Raw genomic sequence first — 14,767 nt, 5'->3', positions numbered from 1 at the left:
TATATCATAATATTTTATATGCTTAAACCACTAAACAATAATTAGTAGCTTGATTTTTCTTTTAAGTGCAAGACTTAATCTGTAACACTAGATGTCCTCAGTTACTAGTTTTGTTCTCATGTTGTATTTGCACCACCTGCTTCCTGCAATCAATTTCGTTACGTAAACTCTCTGCTGTTATGCCAATATTAATGATTTTTTTCTCATTGTGATGATGTGGGAGCGGTGTTTTCCAATGGCATCATGTCTCTCAACACCCACGGAACTAAAGGCTGATACAAAATAATGTGACCAGGTCTGATGTTTGGAGAAAAACCAGTTTAAACCAGTTGTTTTAACAGAGCTAATAATATATTTAAGTTTGGAGAGTTCTCATTGTGTCTAATGATCATGACATGGGTGCCGCAATGCGTCACAGTGACAGTCTAATGGTTTATAATATGAGGTGGCTGAAAGTTCATTACTCTTCCACGGATATTAAACACTACTGAAAAAAATAATTATTATTGTATTGTACAAACAGAGCACAATGCAATTAAACCCAGGGAAGTTATTAGTATTTCTTTCATTACGAGATACTACTTCAAATTAATGTAGAGAATCAATTCAGTCTCATAATCTAAAAATCCATTTCAAGGATGAATTCCTCACTTCTCTAGGAAGCTATTTTTACTCTATTGTATAATGGTCTGTATTTGTTTAACACTTTATTTAGTGCAGAGGACTCCAAAGTGTTTACACTACATTCAGTCATTCATACACACATTCACACACTGATAGTGGTGCTAAGCTACACTGTAAAGAAAACATAAGACTAACTCAATTTTACTTATGTGAAGTGTGATTTCTGCAGTAGGTACATGAAAATGGAATGCTCTTTAACTTAAAAAGACAAGCAAACGTTTTGGTGAGAATTAGCAACTTTATTTTTTATAATTCAGCCTTGAACTCCAGATGTCCTCAGTTACATGTTTCCATCACCATTTTGCATTTTACCTACATGCTTTCTGCAATGAAACTTTCTACATTGACTCGTCTCAAAAGAATGTGTTGATCTGTACATTCTGGACAGATCAACAGAGGGACAACATTCACAAACAACCAACTGTAAATATATCTACTAATCACTTCAATTTAGGATCTCAGGTATATCTGAAGTCATCACTACGCTACATAAAAACACCACTGCACGTAAAATATCTTGTATTAAAAAAATAAACATGTATCTGAAATAAACCATAGTAACAAAAACACATGTTTACTTAAGATAACTTTTGTACACATACCACCTTATTAACAGCATTAAAAAAATCAACAGAGCAAAATAACATAACATGATGTAATATTAATTTGTTAAAGTTGTGCCTTAAAGCACTAAGAAGTTCGAGTTTGCAATTGTGAGACAAGTTTGTTTATCTTTTCTTTTTTGCAAAGCCTCTTAAAAGCATTTATCACTTCTTTTGTCTTTAAAGCGTATATGATCGGATTTAGCAGAGAGGGAACTGTGTGTGATAAACTAGAATTTAATATCCTCATATTAGGATCAATGCCGTTAGTTTTCACTGTTATATTTGTGCCCAGATATGGTATAAAAAAAAGGGCCACCAGAATCAGATGAGAAGTACAAGTTCTCATTGCTTTAAGTCGTTTTTCTCTGGATGCAGTTCTGCTCAGTGCTATAGAAATGCAAATGTAGGTGGCTCCGATCGGTACGAGAGGAATACAAATGACTACAGCAAAAGTGAAATTAGCCATGATGTAGTTTATGTATGTATTATTACATGCCAAACGATATGTTGGTCCATAATCACAGAAAAAACTTTGTATTACCACAGATGCACAGAAGGACAGGCGCTCAAGAAGTCCAACCAAGGCTCCAATGACCATGACTAGAGATGTCCATGAACACAACAGAATAGTAACTATTGATTTCCTTGTTACAATAATGTTATATCTCAATGGAAAGCAAATTGCTACAAATCTGTCATAGGCCATTATGACTAGAGTCCATGATTGCATACTTCCAAAGAATAAAACAAAGAACATGTAACTTAAGCAGGCCTCATAAGCAATGTACCTCCTGTTAAACAAAAACGTGTCCAAGAGCTTTGGGATGAGAGCAGTGCTCCCACACAAATCTGTCAGAGCCAGGTTGAACACTATTATGTATCTGGGAGTGTGGAGAGTCTTCACCAGGTAAATAACAGAGAGGAGGAAACCATTGCTAAGCACAGTCATGATGTACACAAAGCACAAGAAGACATAGTAATACTTAACATGAGGGATGTTGTAAAACCCACCGAGATAAAAATGTAGAGGACGAACAAATGTGGAGTTAAACATGGTAGTATTTTCACCCTCTCTGTTCATATTTATAGCAGGATATACTCACAAAACAAACATCATAACAAGAGAGACAAAGAGTGTTGAAAGCACCTTTAGTTTTCTTAACACACTGGAGAATCACAAGTGTGTGCAGCTCTCTGAACTGTTCCATGCTATGTTTTCACTTATATAGTTCATCGTTACTGCACGCTCTCATGTATTGCTCAATGAACATCCGATGGTGTCATTAACGATATGACGCAACGCAACATTACTGTTACCAGAGCATAAAATTATATCTATAAAAAGGAGCATTTACTTAACATCTTGGAAATTACATTTATTGTTATTATTATTTTTGTTGTAAATTTGCATCATGTTTTCATCTGTGTCCATAAATGAAGTAATTGAAAAAAAATATTAAAAGGTAGAGAAACAAATGTAACTTTCTTTAAACCTCTTCTCATGAATTCTCCATAACTTTTGACCCTAGATTTAAAAGATAATATATAACCCAGGTATATCTGATAAAATGTTTGAGATGGATGGCCAACAATTCTAAACATGTTCCAAAAGAGCTTAATTAAACTGCACCTAGATAATATTGAGCAAGTAGCAATTAATACATGTTGTCACTAGTAGGCTTCAAGGCTGTGTGTGATTTACATCTGATATGAGATCATATTAATAAATGTTCAATGTGTTGTGATCAATACACAAATAATTTAAAGGTTTTCTTGTCCTTTCTTAAAGTTATAGCAAACACAGACCCAGAAAGACAAGTAGGCATCCAACTATAGGAAAAAAAAAATCATTATTTTCATCTCAACAATAAAGATTTATTTAAAAAATGGCTCCTGGCTTTTTAAATAACGCATATAGTTTGATAGAGACAAAAGTGGTTTTTTGTGGTTTAACCTTCAGGTTTTGTACTGGTCACTTTAGTGTTTAGTGGTATTGTACACTTATTGAGTATTAGTTCATGTGCTGTTGGAGACAAATGTTAAAATGACACTGCTGATGTTTATAATGGTGCAGATCATGTAAAATGTCAGCTAGTGGATTCATTGACCCCAAAACACATAAATTGCAATTTGAACCATTTCAAGTTGCAGCTGATTTAGGAGGAAGTAACAGGAATTTATATGGGATCTGATCAAAACTTGGATCGAAACCTGACCAGTTTCACCTTAGGACATGGGCAGGCTGCAATCGAGTTGGTAACTATCAGTCAGTTAGAAAATATCTTGTGGTTGAGGTTGGACGTTGTTTTCCCCAGCTGCATGGGAACCAGTCTGATTCCCATGCTTTGGATCCCTTATCCCTTTGTATAAAACTCACGTGTTGTCTCTGCCTGGCAGAGCTTTCCGTTTCAGACTTGCTTCATTATAGATTGTCCTGTGAGCTCTCTGAGTTGTGCACAATTCATGAATAAACCTGATTGAGTGATTTTACCTGAACAGTGCTTGGAAATAGTTTTTTCCACGACATAACTATCAGTCAGTTAGAAAATATCTTGTGGTTTGGAGAGTGTAGAGGTGTGTTCCTCTTAGAAATAGTATCACAATTTTGGTGTAGCATAGCCAAAGTACTGATTTAAATCTGCTACAGAATCTGTGATCGGACCAAAGATTAGGGTGATGGAAATATGACCAACCAGTAGGGGGGAATTTTGCTGCTAGTTTCTGCAAAACTTGTATTCAATTCTTCTGCTCTCATTCAAATATTCACTGTGCTTACTCCAAACTTTCTCCTGGCGCTCAAAACTTGTCTCTGCTCAGATCAAATCTCCACTTGCAAACCTCTCTGCTGGCTTGGAACAAAAACTTACCGTTGCCTGGCAACCTCTCAGCCAATAGAATGAATGTTATGCTGGGTGCGCTTGTTTCCTTCTAGTGTACAGGTGTCAAACTCCAGTCCTCAAGGGCCGCTGTCCTGCAGGTTTTAGATGTGAAACAGGTACAAAACACTGGAATGAAATGGCTTAATTACCTCCTCCTTGTGTAGATCAGTTCTCCAGAGCCTTAATGACCTAATTATTCTATTCAGGTGTGGTGCAGCAGAGGCACATCTAAAAGTTGCAGGACAGCGGCCCTTGAGGACTGGAGTTTGACACACTTGTTTAAAGTGGGTGTGCTTGTGTCATTCCACTGTGATTTTCCACTGAAAATATGTGCTCTCGAATTATGGCAGAAAAATTCCCCCATAAACCAACCTCAGACACTTAATCACCCAATATAAAATATTAAAATGCTATGGAAAACAATTGCTGATCAATAATTATATAAACAATTTCAGTACCGCATGTTAAAGATTCACCATTGGTTGCTGAGATAAAAAAAATATATTTTTGGCACTTTTTATTGACTATTCTTGTTTTTATTATCAGGAACAAATGTCTTAATTGAATAAAAAAAAAATCCATATCTGTCTGGGATTTAATTTATTTTAGATTTAGCTGAGGTGAAATGCAAAAAAATAAGTGGTTACTTGGCTGTGGTTACTTCTTACAGAAAAAACTTTCTGCTAAATGTTTTTCTAAATTATTTAGTATTTGCAATTATTTTGCTAATTAACTACATTGTATTGGTTGCTTAGTTTCTAAAGTATATTATGTTAAATATTGCTTACATAAGTTACACAGTAACCAGATTTAGTCTTTCTTTAGTCTGGGTGCATAACCATACTTTCCCTCATTAACGTGCACAAAATATATCTTCATATGAAAGACAAAAATAACTTCTCTCATAATTTAATCACATAAATCTGTTTATTAATTTATTGACACTATTTTTAAGATGACTAATTCCAAAAAGTTGGGATACAGAATCATCACAACACATTCACAGTCCTGACTCACAATCAGTTACCAGCAGCAGGTTATAATCACTGAGCAAAATTTCAACTTAGGAAAGGTTAGTTACAAAAAACTGATATTTAAAATAATCATTTTGCATTGATGTTCCTCATTTTAGCTCTTCTGCAAAGTTTCTTAATGGCATTCCTCACTTCTTCTGTCTTCAAAGAGTAAATAATAGGATTGAGCAGCGAGGGAACTATGAATGTCAAACTTGAATTTATTATTCTGGCATTTGGATGAATGTAGGAAGTCAGTACAGCTACATTGGTGCCCACAAATGGAAGAAAAAATATGGCAACAAGAATCAGGTGAGAAGTACATGTTTCTAAAGCTCTGAGTCTTTCCTCTCTTGAAATAGTCCTGGACAAAGCGATGGCAATGCAAACATAAGAGCTAAATATCAGAATGAGGGGAATGCACATTATCACAATAAGGGCAATAGTAGCCAATATGTAACTGTAAGATTTATCATTACAGGCCAGCTGATATATTGGTCCATGATCACAGAAGAAGCTTTTAATCTCTATAGATGAACAGAACGAGAGGCGATTAATAAAACCAGCCATAGTTGACGTGATGCCAACCAAAAACATCCAACAACACAGCAGGATTACAACAACAGATTTTGTAGTTATAATGCTGTGATACCTTAATGGGAAGCAAATTGCTATTAATCTGTCATATGCCATTGTGACAAGCGTCCATGACTGTATCCCTCCGAATAAGCAAACAAAGAACATGTAAGCTAAGCAGGCTTCATAAACAATGTATCTTCTGTTAAATAAAAATGTGTCCAAGAGTTTTGGGATGAGAGCAGTGCTCCCACATAGATCTGTGAAAGCCAAGTTGAAAACTATTACATATTTAGGACTATGTAGAGTCTTCACCAGGTAGATAACAGAGAGCAGGAAACCATTGCCAAGGACAGTCATGATGTACACAAAGCACAAGAATACATAGTAATATTTAACATGAGGGATGTTGTAAAACCCACCAAGATAAAACTCTGCAGGTCGAACAAATGTGGAGTTAAATATGGAGGTAGGCAGAGTCTCTCTATACATCACTATTACACATTTACAAGGCTCAAAAACATAATCAAGAACGACAGAGTAGCTTGAAAGAAGTTGCTGTCTCCCAGCACACCAGAGAATAGGATGAGTTTGCTGCTCTCTGGTCTGTTGCAGGGTTACCTTTCCTTTTATATCTTTTCTCCTGTGATTATCATACATCAGTGTGACTCACTGGTTTCTGTCACTCATAAAAAGCTCCTTACTGTTACCATAATACTAAATATCATCTGCAAAAATAACGTTCATATTGGACAAATAAGACATAATTACCCATAATCCATTAAAGAAAACTTAACTTGTGCATGTTTTTGACTTGTCAGGTTTTTGCATCTGCGTCCTTCACACTGAAGTCATTGAAAAAAAGTTTTAAAAACTAGAAAAGTGATAAGTCTCTCTAGTCCCTTTTGCTTTTGCTCAAGTTACTGTTACTAGTTACTGATAATACAAAGGCTAAAGGCCTCACAGTATTGTCTCATCTAATACATTTATATTCACTTTTCATTTTATTACAAGCAAAGCAATCAACATTCAAACTTTATTTAATCAACACATTAATCAATACATTAATCACAGCATTGGTTATTATTTCTGTTTGTTGCCTTTAAATCACTTGGGCCTATTTCACTTCTGTAAAAAGGAATCCATGTTTATTTCACAAAATACTTGATTTTTAATCACCAATCAGAAAGTCAATATTTCTTTTCAATTATCAACTTGATAATTCATGCAAATTCTACATGAAAATGGAAAGTTTCATGGCATACTGGGAAAGATCTCAGTATGCCAGTTTGCACAATAGGATGAAAAGTTAAATTACACTTTATTCAAACTCTCTCTAGAATCCACAGTGAGGTATACTTTCTTTTCTTTTGTTTCCTTTTCTTTTCCTTTACTTAACCAAATAAACCCTGTTGAGAACTAGATGTCATTTGTAAGAAGGTCCTGGTCAAAAATCAGCAACATAACTTAATATATTTTTAGGAGACAATGATTTTCCAGTAGATTTAGTTGAGAATCTTTAGTCAAGCTGCATTTAGGCAATATCTCAATCTCTGGTTCTTTATATTTCGTTCATTTTGGGTTGTTCAAACATTTCTGTTGTTTATCCTTTTTGGTTGTTGTGGTCTGGACTTTGCATAGAGATTTATATTAGGCATGATGTGTATGATAGATGTATTGAGTATGATGATGTATGATAAAATGCTGTGAATGACATAAGGAAAATTTCCAAAATGCAAATTTGGTAAATGTCACGATATGAACAGTATTATGAGCAGCATTACAGAGGCTTAAATTCATTTTTGAGGCTTTTCTGTGTTTGCCAATAGCCATACATTGAGGATGATGCTGTGATTGGTTATGACGATGAGAACTGTCCATATGTGTTGTTGCGTAAAGTTGACCAGTACTCCAAAAGACATTTTCTCCAACCTCAATCCAACCATCGCTTTGGATATTGTTGCAATCAATGAAGTCAAAAGCTGCTTCCGTACAATCAAGATGGCGACAGACGGCCTGGATCTAGGAGCTGGAATCTATCTATTGTTACTGCGTATAGTGATATTGACATAAGAATGATTTTGTTATTAATTGTTTAACCCTAGTTTAGATTCTTATGCCATGTTTACACACAATCACTATCTCTAAACTGCTGTTATTTTCAGGAGTTGATTGAGGAAAAAAACTTTCCTCATTTGCAAAGATATCTTTAATTTGCTGTGTATTGTAAAAAAAAAATAAAAATAAAAAATGATGTCCCTAAATTTACAGTACACTACCGAAAGCTGTTTTTACAATAAAATCCGTAATTTCACAGTAAAATTCTGTGGTTACAGGAATTTTACCGTATTTATACAGCTGCTGGTATCATACAATAAATTAGATGTTTTTTTACAGTGTAGTTGTTGTTCTACATAAGTCACATGCCTATTGATTGGTGTGAATTCAGTTCAACAGCTTTTGAGTGTAAAGTATGATTAGAAAAGTCTTGTATAAATTCAGTCACTTATCAATTACTCAAGAGAATAACAACACATTCACAGCTATTATATATAAAAATAAGAAATACACATAGTACCAAACAGAAGGTTGTTTTGTTTGTCATTCAAAAAACATCAATTAATAGCATCATATAGAATTATAAAAGAATAACTACAGACAACAAGTAATGTCACAGTCATAATTAAATGGCTGTTTTCCTCATTTTAGCTCTTCTGCAAAGTTTCTTAATGGCATTCCTCACTTCTTCTGTCTTCAAAGAGTAAATAATAGGATTGAGCAGCGAGGGAACTGTGAATGTCAAACTTGAATTTATTTTTCTTGCATTTTTAATGAATGTAGGAAGTCAGTACAGCTACATTGGTGCCCACAAATGGAAGGATAAAATATGGCAACAAGACAGTGGCAGTCTCATAATCTAAAAATCCATTTCAAGGATGAATTCCTCACTTCTCTAGGAAACTATTTTTACTCTATTGGTTAATGGTCTGTATTAGTTTAACACTTTATTTAGTGCAGATAACTCCAAAGTATTTACACTACATTCAGTCATTCATACACACATTCACACACTGATAGTGGTGCTAAGCTACACTGTAGTCACAGCTGCATTTTATAATGTTTTCTAAAGAAAACATAAGACTAACTAAATTTTACTTATGTGAAGTGTGATTTCTGCAGTAGGTACATGAAAATGGAATGCTCTTTTACTTAAAAAGACAAGCAAACCTTTGGATGACAATTTGCAACTTTATTTTTTATAATTCAGCCTTGAACTCTAGATGACCTCAGTTACATGTTTCTATCACCATTTTGCATTTTACCTACATGCTTTCTGCAATGAAACTTTCTACATTGACTCGTCTCAAAAGAATGTGTTGATCTGCACATTCTGGACAGATCAACAGAGGGACAACATTCACAAACAACCAACTGTAAATATATCTACTAATCACTTCAATTTAGAATCTCAGGTATATCTGAAGTCATCACTACGCTACATAAAAACACCACTGCACGTAAAATATCTTGTATTAAAAAAATAAACTTGTATCTGATATAAACCATAGTAACAAAAACACATGTTTACTTAAGATAACTTTTGTACACATACCACCTTATTATCAGCATTAAAAAAATCAACAGAGCAAAATAACTTAACATGATGTAATATTAATTTGTTAAAGTTGTGCCTTAAAGCACTAAGAAGTTCGAGTTTGCAATTGTGAGACAAGTTTGTTTATCTTTTTTCTTTTGCAAAGACTCTTAAAAGCATTTATCACTTCTTTTGTCTTTAAAGCGTATATGATCGGATTTAGCAGAGAGGGAACTGTGTGTGATAAACTAGAATTTAATATCCTCATATTAGGATCAATGCCGTTAGTTATCACTGTTATATTTGTGCCCAGATATGGTATAAAAGAAAGGGCCACCAGAATCAGATGAGAAGTGCAAGTTCTCATTGCTTTATGTCGTTCTTCTCTGGATACAGTTCTGCTCAGTGCTATAGAAATGCAAATGTACGTAGCTCCTATCAGAACGAGAGGAATACAAATGACTACAGCAAAAGTGAAATTAGCCATGATGTAGTTTATGTATGTATTATTACATGCCAAACGATATGTTGGTCCATGATCACAGAAAAAACTTTGTATTACCACAGATGCACAGAAGGACAGGCGCTCAAGAAGTCCAACCAAGGCTCCAATGACCATGACTAGAGATGTCCATGAACACAACAGAATAGTAGCTATTGATTTCCTTGTTACAATAATGTTATATCTCAATGGAAAGCAAATTGCTACAAATCTGTCATAGGCCATTATGACTAGAGTCCATGATTGCATACTTCCAAAGAATAAAACAAAGAACATGTAACTTAAGCAGGCCTCATAAGCAATGTACCTCCTGTTAAACAAAAACGTGTCCAAGAGCTTTGGGATGAGAGCAGTGCTCCCACACAAATCTGTCAGAGCCAGGTTGAACACTATTATGTATCTGGGAGTGTGGAGAGTCTTCACCAGGTAAATAACAGAGAGGAGGAAACCATTGCTAAGCACAGTCATGATGTACACAAAGCACAAGAAGACATAGTAATACTTAACATGAGGGATGTTGTAAAACCCACCGAGATAAAAATGTAGAGGACGAACAAATGTGGAGTTAAACATGGTAGTATTTTCACCCTCTCTGTTCATATTTATAGCAGGATATACTCACAAAACAAACATCATAACGAGAGAGACAAAGAGTGTTGAAAGCACCTTTAGTTTTCTTAACACACTGGAGAATCACAAGTGTGTGCAGCTCTCTGAACTGTTCCATGCTATGTTTTCACTTATATAGTTCATCGTTACTGCACGCTCTCATATATTGCTCAATGAACGTCTGATGGTGTCATTAACGATATGACGCAACTCAACATTACTGTTACCAGAGCATAAAATTATATCTTTAAAAAGGAGCATTTACTTAACATCTTGGAAATTACATTTATTGTTAGTATTATTTTTGTTGTAAATTTGCATCATGTTTTCATCTGTGTCCATAAATGAAGTAATTGAAAAAAAATATTAAAAGGTAGAGAAACAAATGTAACTTTCTTTAAAACTCTCCTCATGAATTCCCCATAACTTTTGACCCTAGATTTAAAAGATGATATATAACCCAGGTATATCTGATAAAATGTTTGAGATGGATGGCCAACAATTCTAAACATGTTCCAAAAGAGCTTAATTAAACTGCACCTAGATAATATTGAGCAGGTAACAATTAATACATGTTGTCACTAGTAGGCTTCAAGGCTGTGTGTGATTTACATCTGATATGAGATCATATTAATAAATGTTCAATGTGTTGTGATCAATACACAAATAATTTAAAGGTTTTCTTGTCCTTTCTTAAAGTTATAGCAAACACAGACCCAGAAAGACAAGTAGGCATCCAACTATAGGAAAAAAAAATCATTATTTTCATCTCAACAATAAAGATTAATTTTAAAAATTGCTCATGGCTTTTTAAATAATGCGTATAGTTCGATAAAGACAAAAGTTGTTTTTTGTGGTTTAACCTTCAGGTTTTGTACTGGTCACTTTAGTGTTTAGTGGTATTGTACACTTATTGAGTATTAGTTCATGTGCTGTTGGAGACAAATGTTAAAATGACACTGCTGATGTTTATAATGGTGCAGATCATGTAAAATGTCAGCTGGTGGATTCATTGACCCCAAAACACATAAATTGCAATTTGAACCATTTCGAGTTGCAGCTGATTTAGGAGGAAGTAACAGGAATTTATATGGGATCTGATCAAAACTTGGATCGAAACCTGACCAGTTTCACCTTAGGACATGGGCAGGCTGCAATCGAGCTGGTAACTATCAGTCAGTTAGAAAATATCTTGTGGTTTGGAGATTGTAGTGGTGTGTTCCTCTTAGAAATAGTATCACAATTTTGGTGTAGCATAGCCAAAGTACTGATTTAAATCTGCTACAGAATCTGTGATCGGACCAAAGATTAGGGTGATGGAAATATGACCAACCAGTAGGGGGGAATTTTTCTGCTAGTTTCTGCAAAACTTGTATTCAATTCTTCTGCTCTCATTCAAATATTCACTGTGCTTACTCCAAACTTTCTCCTGGCGCTCAAAACTTGTCTCTGCTCAGATCAAATCTCCACTTGCAAACCTCTCTGCTGGCTTGGAACAAAAACTTACCGTTGCCTGGCAACCTCTCAGCCAATAGAATGAAAGTTATGCTGGGTGCGTTTGTTTCCTTCTAGTGTACAGGTGTCAAACTCCAGTCCTCAAGGGCCGCTGTGCTGCAGGTTTTAGATGTGAAACAGGTACAAAACACTGGAATGAAATAACTTAATTACCTCCTCCTTGTGTAGATCAGTTCTCCAGAGCCTTAATGACTTAATTAATCTATTCAGGTGTGGTGCAGCAGAGGCACATCTAAAAGTTGCAGGACAGCGGCCCTTGAGGACTGGAGTTTGACACACTTGTGGTGTGCTTGTGTCATTCCACTGTGATTTTCCACTGAAAATATGTGCTCTCGAATTATGGCAGAAAAATTCCCCCATAAACCAACCTCAGACACTTAATCACCCAATATAAAATATTAACATGCTATGGAAAACAATTGCTGATCAGTAATTATATAAACAATTTCAGTACCGCATGTTAAAGATTCGCCATTGGTTGCTGAGTTAAAAAAATATATTTTTGGCACTTTTTATTGACTATTCTTGTTTTTATTATCAGGAACAAATGTCTTAATTGAATAAAAAAAAATCCATATCTGTCTGGGATTTAATTTATTTTAGATTTAGCTGAGGTGAAATGCAAAAAAATAAGTGGTTACTTGGCTGTGGTTACTTCTTACAGAAAAAACTTTCTGCTAAATGTTTTTCTAAAGTATTTAGTATTTGCAATTATTTTGCTAATTAACTACATTGTATTGGTTGCTTAGTTTCTAAAGTATATTATGTTAAATATTGCTTACATAAGTTACACAGTAACCAGATTTAGTCTTTCTTTAGTCTGGGTGCATAACCATACTTTCCCTCATTAACATGCACAAAATATATCTTCATATGCAAGACAAAAATAACTTCTCTCATAATTTAATCACATAAATCTGTTTATTAATTTATTGACACTATTTTAAAGATGACAAATTCCAAAAAGTTGGGATACAGAATCATCACAACACATTCACAGTCCTGACTCACAATCAGTTACCAGCAGCAGGTTATAATCACTGAGCAAAATTTCAACTTAGGAAAGGTTAGTTACAAAGAACTGATAATTAAAATAATCATTTTGCATTGATGTTCCTCATTTTAGCTCTTCTGCAAAGTTTCTTAATGGCATTCCTCACTTCTTCTGTCTTCAAAGAGTAAATAATAGGATTGAGCAGCGAGGGAACTGTGAATGTCAAACTTGAATTTATTATTCTGGCATTTGGATGAATGTAGGAAGTCACTGCAGCTACATTGGTGCCCACAAATGGAAAAAAAAATATGGCAACAAGAATCAGGTGAGAAGTACATGTTTCTAAAGCCCTGAGTCTTTCCTCTCTTGAAATAGTCCTGGACAAAGCGATGGCAATGCAAACATAAGAGCTAAATATCAGAATGAGGGGAATGCACATTATCACAATAAGGGCAATAGTAGCCAATATGTAACTGTAAGATTTATCATTACAGGCCAGCTGATATATTGGTCCATGATCACAGAAGAAGCTTTTAATCTCTATAGATGAACAGAACGAGAGGCGATTAATAAAACCAGCCGAAGTTGCCATGAAGCCAACCAAAAACATCCAACAACACAGCAGGATTACAACAACAGATTTTGTAGTTATAATGCTGTGATACCTTAATGGGAAGCAAATTGCTATTAATCTGTCATATGCCATTGTGACAAGCGTCCATGACTGTATCCCTCCGAATAATAAAACAAAGAACATGTAAGCTAAGCAGGCTTCATAAACAATGTATCTTCTGTTAAATAAAAATGTGTCCAAGAGTTTTGGGATGAGAGCAGTGCTCCCACATAGATCTGTGAAAGCCAAGTTGAAAACTATTATATATTTAGGACTATGTAGAGTCTTCACCTGGTAGATAACAGAGAGGAGGAAACCATTGCCAAGGACAGTCATGATGTACACAAAGCACAAGAATACATAGTAATATTTAACATGAGGGATGTTGTAAAACCCACCAAGATAAAACTCTGCAGGTCGAACAAATGTGGAGTTAAATATGGAGGTAGGCAGAGTCTCTCTATACATCACTATTACACATTTACCAGGCTCAAAAACATAATCAAGAACGACAGAGTAGCTTGAAAGAAGTTGCTGTCTCCCAGCACACCAGAGAATAGGATGAGTTTGCTGCTCTCTGGTCTGTTGCAGGGTTACCTTTCCTTTTATATCTTTTCTCCTGTGATTATCATACATCAGTGTGACTCACTGGTTTCTGTCACTCATAAAAAGCTCCTTACTGTTACCATAATACTAAATATCATCTGCAAAAATAACGTTCATATTGGACAAATAAGACATAATTACCCATAATCCATTAAAGAAAACTTAACTTGTGCATGTTTTTGACTTATCAGGTTTTTGCATCTGCGTCCTTCACACTGAAGTCATTGAAAGAAAGTTAAAAACTAGAAAAGTGATAAGTCTCTCTAGTGCCTTTTGCTTTTGCTCAAGTTACTGTTACTAGTTACTGATAATACAAAGGCTAAAGGCCTCACAGTATTGTCACATCTAATACATTTATAATCGCTTTTCATTTTATTACAAGCAAAGCAATCAACATTCAATCTTTATTTAATCAACACATGAATCAATACATTAATCACAGCATTGGTTATTATTTCTGTTTGTTGCCTTTAAATCACTTGGGCCTATTTCACTTCTGTAAAAAGGAATCCATGTTTATTTCACAAAATACTTGATTTTTAATCACCAATCAGAAAGTCAATATTTCTTTTCAAT

General features: G+C 34.8%; 4 protein-coding genes across 4 annotated transcripts; all 4 read right to left on the bottom strand.

Annotated features, from left to right (window-relative positions):
- Positions 1 to 1,328: 1,328 nt before the first annotated feature.
- LOC116728731 (olfactory receptor 1-like) lies at positions 1,329 to 2,461 on the bottom strand. Its single transcript, XM_032577018.1, has one exon. It carries the CDS (start codon positions 2,368 to 2,370, stop codon positions 1,375 to 1,377), a length of 996 nt encoding a protein of 331 aa, XP_032432909.1. The 5' UTR covers positions 2,371 to 2,461; the 3' UTR covers positions 1,329 to 1,374.
- Positions 2,462 to 5,271: 2,810 nt separating this feature from the next.
- LOC116728846 (olfactory receptor 51F2-like) lies at positions 5,272 to 6,249 on the bottom strand. The gene has a single exon (XM_032577163.1). The coding sequence runs from the start codon at positions 6,247 to 6,249 to the stop codon at positions 5,272 to 5,274; it is 978 nt and encodes a 325-aa protein (XP_032433054.1).
- Positions 6,250 to 9,403: 3,154 nt separating this feature from the next.
- On the bottom strand, positions 9,404 to 10,553 carry LOC116728712 (olfactory receptor 1500-like). The gene has a single exon (XM_032576995.1). The coding sequence runs from the start codon at positions 10,452 to 10,454 to the stop codon at positions 9,459 to 9,461; it is 996 nt and encodes a 331-aa protein (XP_032432886.1). The 5' UTR covers positions 10,455 to 10,553; the 3' UTR covers positions 9,404 to 9,458.
- A 2,510-nt stretch (positions 10,554 to 13,063) lies between these two features.
- LOC116728742 (olfactory receptor 1-like) lies at positions 13,064 to 14,416 on the bottom strand. The gene is made up of 2 exons (XM_032577035.1): positions 14,406 to 14,416; positions 13,064 to 14,045 (listed from the first exon to the last, which is right to left on the bottom strand). Exons 1-2 carry the CDS (start codon positions 14,414 to 14,416, stop codon positions 13,076 to 13,078), a joined length of 981 nt encoding a protein of 326 aa, XP_032432926.1. The 3' UTR covers positions 13,064 to 13,075.
- Positions 14,417 to 14,767: the final 351 nt, after the last annotated feature.

The sequence above is a fragment of the Xiphophorus hellerii genome, chromosome 11 (assembly GCF_003331165.1).
Source record: "Xiphophorus hellerii strain 12219 chromosome 11, Xiphophorus_hellerii-4.1, whole genome shotgun sequence".
NCBI lineage: Eukaryota > Metazoa > Chordata > Actinopteri > Cyprinodontiformes > Poeciliidae > Xiphophorus > Xiphophorus hellerii.
The sequence above is the reverse complement of the archived record's forward strand: the minus strand, read 5'-3'. Positions and strand labels throughout refer to the sequence as shown.

Coding starts and splice junctions, on each gene's coding strand:
- LOC116728712 (XM_032576995.1), bottom strand. CDS start 10,454: ATGAACAGAGAGGGTGAAAATACTACCATGTTTAACTCCACATTTGTT.
- LOC116728846 (XM_032577163.1), bottom strand. CDS start 6,249: ATGTATAGAGAGACTCTGCCTACCTCCATATTTAACTCCACATTTGTT.
- LOC116728731 (XM_032577018.1), bottom strand. CDS start 2,370: ATGAACAGAGAGGGTGAAAATACTACCATGTTTAACTCCACATTTGTT.